The following is a 13,153-nucleotide window of genomic DNA, read 5'->3' as shown; positions in this document are numbered from 1 at the left end:
CCCCTGCAGTATCTTCCACTCTTAGGGTTGAACAACTGTGCTCTACACTTGCTATTAAGCCCCTTCTGCAATGAATGTTCAACTGAAGTGCTGAAGAGCGAACAGGACAGCACTCAGTGAAAAGGAAACATCCAGTTACACAATAGCCCCACCTAGCTCAACTTATTTTTCTGACCCAAAACATGGAGATCAGGCATTTGCAGGCTCAAGTATGACAATTACTACAGTAACAATGACTCACTGGAGCATATGACTCACTGGCATTGTCATTCTCAGGAGGAAAGAGAGCTTGCAAGAAGTTGTAACGAAGAAGAACAGAGATCTCAGTGAACAGAGAACTGAAGGATGAAGTCCAGTTAGGTGACTGGAAATGAAATGCCCCCAAAGGCCCTGTGTTGCCTTACGTACCCTGAGTTGGGGGTTTTCCAGTCCAGTTCCAACTAGACAAGTGTCCAGTCCATGTTGCAAGACAGCACCCTGGCTAGCCCTTGCCAGTTTTATTCGGGGACAAAGATTGAATAGGTCACAGACACCAAACTTCCCATTACAGAGCTAAGACACTCCAGAGGTGCAGGGCCAGAAATACATTTTCCCTGCCATTGCCTGTGCTTTATTTCTTTTGGGTAAGTACGAAACGGAAGGAAACCGAGTCCCCAGGACTGCAAGCCTGGATCATATCACTTGTCAAATCGATCTGGTCACTGCTAACCAAAACCATATTCTATAAACCATGGAAAGCAATTGTTAAAAGCACAAAGTTAAGGGGAAGGTGCGTGTAATTATGTTTACTAGATAAATGAATTTTCAAAGATCAAATTAATCTCAGAGGATTTATTTTTAAGCAAAGGGACTTTTCACAAGAGCTGACCAGAGCTGTCAAATGAAAAAACTTCCCCTCTCAAAACAAAGGTTTGACAATCCCTGTTTTTCAACAAGAAAATATCAATAATGATTACTTTGGGGTTTTTTTTTTTAAAGATTAAAATTGTGATTTGGAAAATACCTGAATTTGACTTTCCATTGCATTATATTCTGATTGAAATTAGCACACAGTGTAGCACATCTTGAATTGATTTAGGACTGGTTGAGGTCTCAGAAAGTCATTGTTAATAGGTAGGGATCCACCTAATTCACAGAGGCTGCCTCTGGATTTTGTGGTCCCAGCAACCATGTCTGGCGCCGTTTTTGCAGCTAAACCATCTGTCAACCTCCAGGAAGGGGCAGGACTTCTGGGGCTCCTCACCCAATCAGAGGTGTGGGGTGGACTGGGAGGGGCAGGACTTTTAGGGCCAATCTCTGTCTCCCCACTCCAGGATGCCAGAGCTCCCTGCCGTTTTCTGTTTGCAGCCATCCTCCTCCCGACTCACCATTTTACTGCTTTTTCACAGTTCCTGCACTTTTTCATGGGGGCTGGGATTTTTTCATGGGGATCTACCAAATTCAGTTTCTGTGAAAACTGCCAGGCTGTGAATTTGGTAGGTCCCTATTAACGGGGTATTATCACCCCTTGTTGAGGGCCTTACAGTTTCAGTTCAGGGCCCAACACTATTCAGTATTGCTATTAATGATCTAGCTGAAAATATAACACCACGGCTGGTTAAAAAGAGAAGAGAAGAGAAGAGGAGGGGGTTGCAGATGGAGCGGGAAGCAGTGCAAAGTCAGCGCCCGACGTGCTGGGGCGTTCAACACGTTTTCACTCTGCCAGACACGAAGGCAGCACGTTGTTGGTGCAGCAGGAACGAATGCGCTCCTGACCACGGGCTGTGGATGGGGCGTGAGGCCTAGGAGGACGCAGCGGCCAGACTCGGGCTCCCGCCGGCACTACCCCCAGCGCGGCTCCCTCCCGTGAGAACAGTGGCCTCGGCCCCCGCCCGGCGGACACACCCAGGGCAGACAGTGGTGTGCGCCGCGCCGCGCCGCACGCCCCGCCCGGGGCGCCCCTCCTCGCCGAGGCCCTGCTTATCGTCCGTGGCGGGCTTCGCCACCCCGAGCCCCCCACACAGCATGGCAGCAGCGCCGCTCGTGTCCCGGCTGCGTCACTGGCCCGTCCCATCGGCGCTGGCTTGCCGCCGAGCACGCTGCGCATGCGTATTGACGCCGGTGAGTTGCCGGACAGGAGGCGCTTCATTGGTGGCCGCAGGGCGCAGGCGCAGAGCCTCGGCCCGGTGTTTATGCCGCCCGGCCAATAGCAGGGGGAGTTGCGGGCCGGTGAACGTGTCACTGTCATGTCACAGGCTGGGGGCAGCGCTTGGCGCTCACGTAGCGCGGCGCGGGGAGGGGGGGCGCGGGAGCCTGGCGTGAAGCGCCTGGGACCGCCCCTCGCTTGGCAAGGGCCGTCCCGCTGCCGGGGAACCGAGCTCGTCTAACAGCTCCTGTGTTAGTGGCCTACACCTCGGGGGCCGCCGGGCCGGGTCTTCCCCGTACGCGGGGGAAAGTCTGGTGCCAGCCCCGGCCCGCCCCGCCCGCCGCCTGGCTGTGCTGAGACGGGGTCCTCGGGCTTGAGTTCCCAGTTGTCCTGACTCTTGCGTAGGCGGAAGGAAAATCTTTACAGTCACGAATTACTCGAGGGCATGTCGTTTCCGGGCAGCTGCCATTATTCATTAAACGAGTTGATAGCTCAGCTCAAGACATGAAAATAAGCACTGAAATAATCCAGCGATGGTATAACAATTAAAAATCAACTCTGTTCAGCCTATGTATAATGCTCAGCATTGACAGCAAAGTAAGTGACTTTTCAGCTCTAACAATATCTGGGTGTGTGCATCTGTGCAGGTGATCTCTCCTAGTATTGTTTTGGGAATCTGGACTACACCTAGTCACATAAATGCATTTATTTGACTTCTTCCTGTTGTCAATGACGATATCTCTAACTGGAGCAGAGCAATTCCTTTCTGTTTCCAGGAGTCATCCAGATTCCAGGCTGTCAGATGCAGGCGGTGGGGTAGTGCGAATATTGGCAAAACACTTGTCATAAGTGAGAAGGTCTGGGACATGGGGCAGAGCCCTGGGATCCCCACTGACACAAGTGGGGATTTGGTACTAAGTTGTGGCTGTGTGAGGATCAGCATGGTTATCTGGGCTGTGTCCTGTTTTCCCTGAAAGAGCACCTAGGGGAGGGGGAGGCAACGTGTTTGGCTGAAGTTCCAAAAAACCCCAAACCTGCAGTTTTGACACATGCCAGAAAAACAAGCCCGGGGTGGGGGTACCTGGCAGGTTGTACTGCATATTAATATAGTTAATAAATGTTGGGTTTTTTATGATAAATGCCAGGTTTTCTAAAAATTCTAAACCTGGTGACAATAAACAAAACTTCATATACTACCTTTGTTTTTGTGTGGTCTTTTTTAAGCATGTTGTGATGAGACAAAAGAGAAAGGAGAGAAAAAGAGGAGAGAGAAATAAAAGAAAAGAGAAAGAAAAAAGGTAAAGAAAGAAAAAAGGGGGAGAAAGGGGAAAAGAAAAAGAAGATACAGAAAAAGAGAAGAGAGGAGAGAGGGAGAAAGAGAAAAAAAGATACAAAGGGGGAAGAGAGAGAAAAAGAGAATAGAGAAAAAAGAAAGAGAAAGAGAAAGAGGGTGTGTCCCTCAGCACCCACATCTTCCCCCCACTCCTGGCTACAGCCCGGGCCCACTGGTCCAGGGCAGTGTTTGGCAGAGGGAGGCAGTGACACCCCAACAGCAGCTGCCAGGGCTGTGGTGCTCAGGCCTCCCTGACAGTTCTGGAGCAGGGGGAGTCGGTCAGTTCTGGAGCCGGCCTGCCCACAGCGCCTCCCCCTTGCATCTGTTTCTCCCTGTGCTGCCCGGACCCTGCCCCAAGTGCCTGGTCCTGGCGCTCAGTGGTGTCCCTGCCGGGTGGGACTGGGCATCTGTCTGCTCAAGCCCTGGCTGGGCCCAGGGCTCACCCATCCACTGGGAGCCTCCAACACAGTGGCCCTGCACAGTACTTGCCTAGGTCCCGGCTCCACCCAGCCACAGCTCCTCTCCAGGGGCTGGGCTGGGGGGTGCAGTCCAGGGACAGGGGCAGGGTCAGCAAAACATGACTGTGTTTCCCTGCCTGTGTTCTCCTGACCCCACACCTGCGGCTAACCAGGGCGCTGGTATCTGTGGCTGCTCCAGAGAGCCTGGAGCAGCAACTTAAAAAAAAATCTTTTAAAACAATTTCCTTGCATGCCTCCTGGAGTGTCAGGGAAAATGTCTGTGCGCTGCTAATTGGCATGCATCCCAGGGGTTGCCTATCCCTGACATAGGGGATTGGAGGCATGGGCTGGAAGGTCTGCAGGAGGTTTCTTGACCATGGGAAGAGGAAGTCATTGGATTGGGTCTCCCTTGGAGCAGAAGGACTGGTACATCCTCCTGAGGTCCAGTACAAAAGGGTCCACTTTTAGATGAGTCCAGCCTGTAAATATTGACTAAAGAACCAACGTGAGCCTGCAGAGAGGGCTGCTTGGGTGTTCAGGGGGCAGGAAGGTACGTTGCTTAAACATGTATTTGGTGACATATGCACCACTGCTATAGGCAAACTTCTTCCCTGCATAAGGAAAAGGATTGATTGCTACCCTGTTTATTGCTACAGAATATAATTGCAGTATTGTTTGGCCTTATCTGAATGCTGTCCTGTATATGGTGTAGGAATGCAGGGGCAGCCATCAGTAGGGTAACTGAAGCAGGGTGACCCAGGCAGCCGCTCTTGATGCTACCTTTGGGTGTAGGGACAGAAAAATGACAGCTGTTGCCACAGACACACAACCGCACTGGTGGCACCAACAGTTAGATGTCACTGCTGCCCTGTGTGTTACTGCTGCCTCAGGTACCCCACTGCCCTGTAACACCTCTAAAGGTGGAAGGAATCTATCGAGCATACCACCACAGTTCGCCTGTTACCAGATGGTGTGGCTGTAGCCAAAGACTGCAGTCCTTTCATGGAACCTCTGACACTTCCTGGGATGTCTTCCAAGCCACACAGCTAAGGGAGATGGAGGGGAAGCAAGGACAGATGTGCATGCCTCAAGGTAGAGTACACCTGGTGGTTATGTTTCTTCTGGAGCTGGGGAGCACTTTCTTAGGGTATGTTCATGGGGATAGCCTCATCCAGTTTGATACTGAACAACTCCTTTCCCCAACAAGGGAGGTCCTCAATGGTAATCCGTACATTTTTGGGAAACCCATATCCCTCAGCGATGTGGAATGCTTTTGTCATGCCAAGCTGTGGGTGACCAAGTCTGGGGTCATCTCAGGGTCAGAAGAAGTCAGAAGCCAGGAGATCTGTCTTGGGAACAGTCAGGGATCCAGAAGGTCAGGCAGAGTATGAGGTTAGGAAGCTAGATGGGTTAGGTATGCAGGAGGTCAGGTACCCTGACTGAGGTAAACTACAGCACCAGGCAGGCCAAGGCCCCAGGTTCAGAGCTACAGCCTGACATTACTCTTCCCCTACCCCCAGCCGCTTCCTGTAGGAGGCACTGGTCCAGGCTTTCCTGGGTGATCCTTGCAGAAGTTCTGTACCAGATCACGAGTGAGGATGTTTTCTATGGGTTCCTTTGTGCATTCCTCTGGTCCATACCCCTTTCACTTTACTAGGTATAGTAATTTTACTCACCATCTTGAGTCAAGAATTTCTTTGACCAAGTACTCTTATTGGCCATGGACCTTTATGGGGGGTGGAGGAGGATGGGATTGGAAATGGAGCATGTTTTCTGTGTAGAGCTTGAACAGGAACATGCGAAACTGGGACTGGGAGGATTTTCAGTGTTGTAGGGAGGTGCAATTTGAAAGTGATTGGACTGATTTAACGGGTGATATGGACCAGGTTATAGGCTTCCCTGAAGATCAAGTCTGGTACAGATAGAGCTGTTTTGAGCTGATCAAGCACTTCTCAGATGAGGAGTAAAGGATACTGATTGTGACCAGTAATCTGGTTCAGTGCCTAATAATTAGGCACTGATGGAGATGGAGACTCCCATCCTTTTTTTTGGATGGAGACTCCCATCCTTTTTTTTTTCCAAACAGAATGAAAGGAGGGAAGATTCCCTAGTCCCTAGTAAGCAGGGTGGACCCATGCATGAAGCTCTGGGCCAGATTTTTTTTTCCTCGTACTTGCAGAGAGCAGAGAATTCGGGTTCTGACATGGCATAAATATACCCCACTGGAATTTTTGTTCCTGGCTGTAGACTGAGGGGACAATCATAATCTCAATGTGGAAGAAGAACATCTACATTTTTCTTTTTGAAGATGTCTGCAAACTCCTGGTATTTCCTGGGTAAACAGATTTCATGTTTTGGAGACAGTGCCTTTTGGGCAGGTGGAGGTGGGGCAGGAAGGGGCTCTTCAGCAGGTGGGCCTCCAGTTTGGATTTTAGGGGACTCTGTCATCCTGGCCTGCCAATGGTGTTGTTGGTAGTAGCCTGAGTTCAAGGTGAGCTCCTGTGCTTTTTTCTTGATCAGGGGATTATAGCGTGCAAGTCAGGAAAACCCCAGAATCAAGGGGTAGTATGGAAAGTGGAACCCCCTGGTTCCAAGGAGATTCATTTTGATGGTTGTGGTTTTATACTCTATAGGCCCTGAATCCAGGGGCAAACCATCTATGGTTTCTGTGCTTTCAGGTTTCCATTGCTGGCTTAGTGGGATTTGTAGATCTTATGCCATGGTCTTATATATGACATTACCTGGAGCTTGAGTCTAGGAGGGCAGTCAACACAGGGAATGAGCAGTTCTGACCTGGGACTCAAAGATGGGTGGATAACAGTAGTTGGGGATTCTGTGGGTTGGGTTTGCCACAGTCTTTACTGGTTGTGGATGCCTTAGGGGCTCTGGGTGACCCTGAACCAGTCCCCTTTAGCAGGCCCAGGACCACTCATTTATCTTGACTCCCTTCCTTGGGGGCCAGTGGCATGCTTCTGTCCTGGGGCCCCACCATTGTAGTACCACTACTGCTGCTGGTGGTGTTCCCATTCCTCTGGTATGGGGTGCTGGAGCCCCGCACGCACTGGCATGGGGTTGCAAGCAATCATAGCAGGGGGTGGGTTGGAGGGGGCAAGGCCTCTTCCTTTCTGTGTTCCTGTAGGTGGAGGTCAATCTGGACAGCTAGGTCCATGAATACATCAAATTCTGAAGATGTTTCCACTCAAGCTAGTTAATCCTTGATCTCTTCCTGCAGACCCTAGCAGAAATAGTGGAGTTGGGCTTCTTCATTCCACTGGGTGCCTGCTGCATAGCAGTGGAAGAGGGAACCATATGCTGCAACTGAATCTTCCCTCTGATGCAGGGACCATAGCCCAATCTCTGCTGTCTAGGCTGGGTAAGGATCTCCAAACATGACCATGAAGTCCTTGAGGAATCCTCCCCAATCTTGGAGGACCAGACTTTTGTGTTCCACCAAACATGTGCCCAGTTCAGAGCATATCCTATTAGGAGACTAACCACTAGGCTCACTCCTGCTGAGTCTCAGGGGTACAGCTCAGGTTGGGCTTTGAACAGTATGTGAGATTGCACAAGGAACCTGCAGAAATGCAGCCTGACACCATCCTATCTCTCTGATAAAAGTATGGGTAAGCAGGATTCCAGGTGAGGAGGCTGCCATGTGGAAACCCCACTGTGGAACTGGGTAGATCTGGGAGTGGAGGGATTGATTATCTGCCAACCATTGCTGGACGTGATCTTCTAATGCTTGCTGGGTGAAGGCCATCAGCAACAGCTGGTCTGGCTCAAGTGGGTCTGGGGGTGCCAGTATGGAGTTTGCTTCCATACCAGCCATCATTGCTGCATGTGGGGGTCTGGACAATTTGTCATTCTGGGCCATGTGTGGCCAGGTCTGGGTGATTGCACAATAGCTTAAAAGGAAGTCCGAAGCCAGATCTGTCTGGGGAACTGAGTTGGGGATCCAGTCAGGCAGAGCATGAGGTCAGGAAGCTAGCTGAGTCAGGTGTCCAGGAAGGCAGACCAGAGCTTGGCTGGGTATGTGAAGGGTCACGCAGAGTGAGGTCAGGAGGCTACCTGGGTCAGGTATCCAAGGAATCCGTCAGATAGTAGCAGCACAAGCCAATGGTGCAGCAGCCCAGGTACAAGTTTGAGCCTTGTTGCTCAGATGCTTCCCCTTTGGGTCAGGGGTTTATATGGGAAGGGCTAGGAGATCAGTTGACCTTCACTGTCCTCTCTGGTGGCAGGGAGCGGGGGTGTGCCTAGGCCCAGACAGCAGGGGAGTGGGGGTGGGTTCTGGCTACCTCTATTAAACAGACAACAGAATTCACAGCATCCAGCCACTTGTAGGGATGTTTTGGTTATGGCATGCCCCTTGGAAGTGCGGTGCCCAGAATTGCCCGCAGTACTCCAACTGCGGTCTGACCAGCGCCCAATAGAGGGGAAGTATCACCTCTTTGGATCTATTCGTCATGCATCTGCTGATGCACGATAAAGTGCCATTGGCTTTTCTGATGGCCTCGTCACACTGCCGACTCATGTTCATCTTGGAGTCTGCTAGGACTCCAAGATCCCTTTCCACTTCCGTGCCACCAAGCAGGTCATTTCCTAGACAGTAGGTATGCTGGACTTTTTCCTCCCTAGGTGCAGCACTTTGCATTTCTCCTTGTTGAACTGCACTCTGTTGTTTTCTGCCCATATGTCCAACCTGTCCAGGTCTGCTTGCAGCTGTTCCCTGCCCTCCGGTGTGTCCACTTCTCCCCATAGCTTTGTGTCATCCGCAAACTTGGACAGAGTACACTTCACTCCCTCGTCCAAGTCGCTGATGAAGACATTAAAGAGTATCGGTCCAAGGACCGAGCCCTGTGGGACCCCACTGCCCACACCCTTCCAGGTCGAAACCGACCCATCCATCACGACTCTCTGGGTGCGACCCTCTAGCCAATTCGCCACCCATCGGACTGTGTAGTCGTCCAAGTCACAGCCTCTTAACTTGTTCACCAGTACAGGGTGGGATACCGTATCGAAGGCCTCTGAGACAGTACAGGCACTGTGAATGTTCACTTGAGGCAGCTCAGTACCATTGTAGGACAGTGGGGCACATTTTGAATCCTGGTGTGCAGAGAGAAGCTAGGCTTCTATTCTTTCAGCCAAAATAAAAGAATGGTAGAGTGACTGACAAGAAGAAAAAGGCCAGAGTGCTAGCACAGCAAAGCACAGGTACAATTAAGTTTCTATGTCAGGGGAGAGGCCACAGCCTTCAGCAAAAAGTTTAACTATTTTTTAAACTACAGGAAACAGGTACATTTGACAAATAACAACAACAACAACAAAAAAGAACATGGAAAAAAATAACATTAGAAACTGTCCAAGGACTAAAGTCAGAATTGTGGGCCTTGAATCATGAGCCACTAATGTGCTCTGCCTTGAGGCAGTAGGTGGTAAAAAGCATGGGAGAGCAGGAAGGACTGACATGTATTCCCTCAGCACAGAGCATGAGAAAAGGCAGGGGACAGTGCACCCCACAGCTCCCGCTCTGCCAAACAACTCTGAGGTTGAGTGCTATGGTGCCTGCATGCCCACAGTGAGGGTGTGCATATGGACATGTGGTCAAAGGCGAAAAGTTTAATTTATCCGTACCTTGAAAATGTACTCATACCAGTTCCTGCATTTTCCCAGTACCTAATCTTCATTCTCAGCTCACAGAGCAGAAATGAAAACAAGCCCTTATATGACAACATCGCTTAGTCATTTTATTTTTTTGCCCTGACTAAAAAACAAACAACAACAAGAGTAATAAGAGAATGATGATGCTTTTCCCAAGGCATTTTCTCAGAGCTTTGTCTCTGTTTAAGGTGCGTCTGAGTGATTCAGAGTACCTTATTGTTTCATGAAGGAAAAGTATTACACAGTCATGCCAACTGACCACTGTTATAGAGCAGAGGCCAAATTAATCACTGATGCAACCCCATGGTCTCCACCAAGCCCTCTAGGAACGTTGTTTCTCTGATCAAGCAATGGACAAAATTTTTACATCTGAGTCCCCTCCTTGTCTCAAACACCCTCTGTGTGGATGGAGAGGAACATGGCACAACTTATCCCAAATCAGAGGCATTACTGTCTGCTGTAAGAGAACCACTGAGGACTGTGTTGCTGAAGGTCTCATCTGGCCCCTTTTCAGTCACTAAAGCTTCGCCTTCAGATACAACAGACCCTTCTTTTATTATATGCCCTTCTCAGATGGCTTAGAATGGAAACTTTCGCCGTAGTCCACACCCTGTAAAACCCCAACAAAATTCTTGGCTTCCCAGTGGTGCTATAAAATATTCAATATTTTTCCAGTTACCTGTATGTTTGTCCCATTAATCTTCAAAAGCCTTAATGCAGCTCCCAAGCCCCAACCCAGCCATCTGCCCATGTGTGTGCACTCCAGATACTTCTTTTTTGAACAATCCAAACTTACCTTTTTTGGGGGGTTGGAGCACTGTTGTAGCTATGATGGTCCAGTTAATGAGAGACAAGGCTGTTTTGTAATATCTTTTATTGGCCCACCTCTATTGTTATGTTGGAGAAGCTTCCGGGCATTAAGTGCCCTTTCCCAAGTCTCCCATCTATTTAACTGGTCCAATAAAAGCACAAAAAAGTCTTGCCTCTCTACTTCTTGGGGACATTTCTGCATCTCCAGTCCTTTTCATCCAACTCCTTCGTTCCACCACCATTCTCATGACTAGTGCACTAATGTGTGTGTGAGACTAATATGGAAAAGCACAGGATAGACTGTTGTGTGAAATGTTTAGCCATGTATGTCATGCAAAACATTACAGCCAATACATTTCATTAAGCATACAACTACTAGCAACATAATCAATCATGGATATATCTTGTTGAGCTCTCACAGCATTCTCCTGGGGATGACATACTGTCCTTCCTTTCCACCAATATAGGTGGGGTGGAGCTGAAGAGGCTTTGACTGGAACAAACCAACAGGGAACTAGTAACCTGATCTAATGCACTGATGTTTATGAAAAAAATTGTCCAGCGTTCTTTACTGCTGTCACTGGCAGCAACAGGAATCTGGGATTGGAACATCATCTTGTATAAATAGCAGGGAGCACTGTCTATCACATTAAATACTTTACATGTTCTGACCCTTGCCTGTACAAGGTGTTTGGTGTTTTGTTTTTATGACTTCACTTTCTCTAAGTTGACCACATGTCCTACTTTTGTAGAGCTCCAAGTCCTTTCCTTTGTATAACATGGTTAGAGATTTCACATAGAAGACAAAGCAGGACTATTATACATAAGGGGGAAGAGGAATATTATACATCAGTGTAAAAGCAGAGGATAATGGAATTACTTAAACTCCTCCAATAGCCAGATGACCTATTGTCTGGCAGATAGGATTGACAAAGGCTAGGCAGTATGCAAAGTTCTGCTAAAACTCTTCTGGAGAAAATCTAAACTTGTCCTTCTGAGATGTTCCAGTCCTGATTTCTTTAGAGCAAACACAGTTCAGTTTGAGGGTCCCAAGGCGCAAACATCTGATAATCCTTCCACCTGCATGTCCTTCAGAAGTAAGTATTACCCTGCTGGCACTAAAAATAAGGTGGGGTGGCTGTGTCACAGATGTATCTTTGGTGTCTTTTCCATTCAGAAGAAAACAGGTGATCTAGCTCCACTGGGCAGAGGTGGGAATTTGTATGGTTTTCTTCTGTTAAGAATGTATTGTGTTCTCTGTGATGGAGCCACCTCCTGTACCTATAAAATTCCGAGAATTTGCCGATGGCAGAGAAGATTCTTCTTCTGGGCTTTGTACATCTTCTTTGGTTTCTCCCACTATGGACTCTTGTGAGCTGGACTCTTGGCTTGAAACTGCATGGAAGCCAGGCTCCACACCTAGGGGTTCACTGTTCTGTAAGGGAAGCAGGGCCCTGTGGCGCATCAAGCTGTCTGGCCACAGCATTCTTTTGGGGTTCCTCAAAGCTTAGTGACAGGGTGACAGTCCCACTGCCAAAGCTGACCTTCTGCTTGCAGCCACGCTGCTGATGCCGCTCTGCAGAGGCTGGCAGAGGGAATGTATCTTCCTGGTTGCTCTTGCTGCTGATGGAGGATGATGGGGTAGAGCCAGTGGAACCACCAAGACTGTTAGACCGCTTACGTGATACATTGCTGCGCCTCAGTGTGGCCCTGGCTGCTACCTTAAAGGCATGGGCAGCTGTGCTGCAGCGCACTTCTTCAATAGTGTTGCGTGATGGCTTGAAGAGGATTATGTAGACTTTGTTGAAGAAGATGCAAGCCAGCAACCCAAAGCTGGCAGCCAGGATGGCGATCACCTCCACTGCTGAAACAAACTTGCCATAGGTGCTGGCATAGGCAGGGATGAAGGAGATCCAGACAATGAAGAAGATCAGCATGCTGAAGGTTATGAACTTAGCCTCATTGAAGTTCTCAGGGAGCTTCCGGGACTTGAAAGCAAAGAAGAAACAGATGGCAGCCAGAAGACAGGTGTAGCCAATCAGGAAGCCCAGGGCCATCAGGGAGCCCTCATGACAAGTGATGAAAATAATCTCATCCTCCAACTCATGGTTTCGGTAGCTGGAGGGAGGTGCAGTGTAGAGCCAGATGACACAGATGACGATCTGCACAAAAGTGCACAAGAAGACAAGAAGGAACTGCAGATTGAGGCCCCACCACTTGCGGTGAAGGCTTGTGGGAATCTTGGCCTCAAAGACCAACAGGACACGATTGGTCTTTACTAGGATGCAGGAGATGCAGAGGACAAAGCTGATGCCAAAGGCTGGCTGCCGCAAACGGCAGGTCCAGTCCTGGGGCTTGCCAATGAAGAAGAGTGAACTGGAGAAGCAGCACAGCAAGGAGAAGAGGAGGAGGTAGGACAGTTCCCGATTTGTGGCCTTGACGATGGGTGTATTGCGGAATTTGGTGAAGACCCCTAGAACAAAAGAGGTCAGGAAAATTCCCAGGACAGCAAAGAGAGTCAAAGCTATTCCAAAAGGCTCTGTCCACGATAGGAACTCTATCTGTTTGGGGATGCAGGATGTGTGGTTTTCATTGGACCAAAAATCATCAGGGCATTTGTCACAAGCACTTGCATCTGCAAAATAAAGAACATATTTGTTAGAACAAGGAAGGACCATCCAAAGAAAAATGGGGCAGTGACTAGCCCTTCATCTAACACATAAAGGGGACTCCTGTAACCAAGTTAGATTCTAATGTACTTTGGGCACT

General features: G+C 49.2%; 1 protein-coding gene across 1 annotated transcript in view; it reads right to left on the bottom strand.

Moving 5' to 3' along the window:
- Positions 1 to 9,650: 9,650 nt before the first annotated feature.
- LOC102382107 (extracellular calcium-sensing receptor) overlaps positions 9,651 to 13,153 on the bottom strand; it is a 130,539-nt gene continuing 127,036 nt past the window's right edge. Inside the window, 2 exon segments of the mRNA XM_014526523.2 lie at positions 9,651 to 11,859; positions 11,861 to 13,019. Of these exon segments, the coding sequence (XP_014382009.2) occupies positions 11,622 to 11,859; positions 11,861 to 13,019 (1,397 nt within the window). The 3' untranslated portion in view covers positions 9,651 to 11,621.

This window comes from Alligator sinensis, unplaced genomic scaffold (assembly GCF_000455745.1).
Source record: "Alligator sinensis unplaced genomic scaffold, ASM45574v1 scaffold1194_1, whole genome shotgun sequence".
In the NCBI taxonomy this organism is placed as follows: domain Eukaryota; kingdom Metazoa; phylum Chordata; order Crocodylia; family Alligatoridae; genus Alligator; species Alligator sinensis.
Note: the sequence above shows the minus strand (reverse complement) of the source record. Positions and strands in the feature narration are given on the sequence as shown.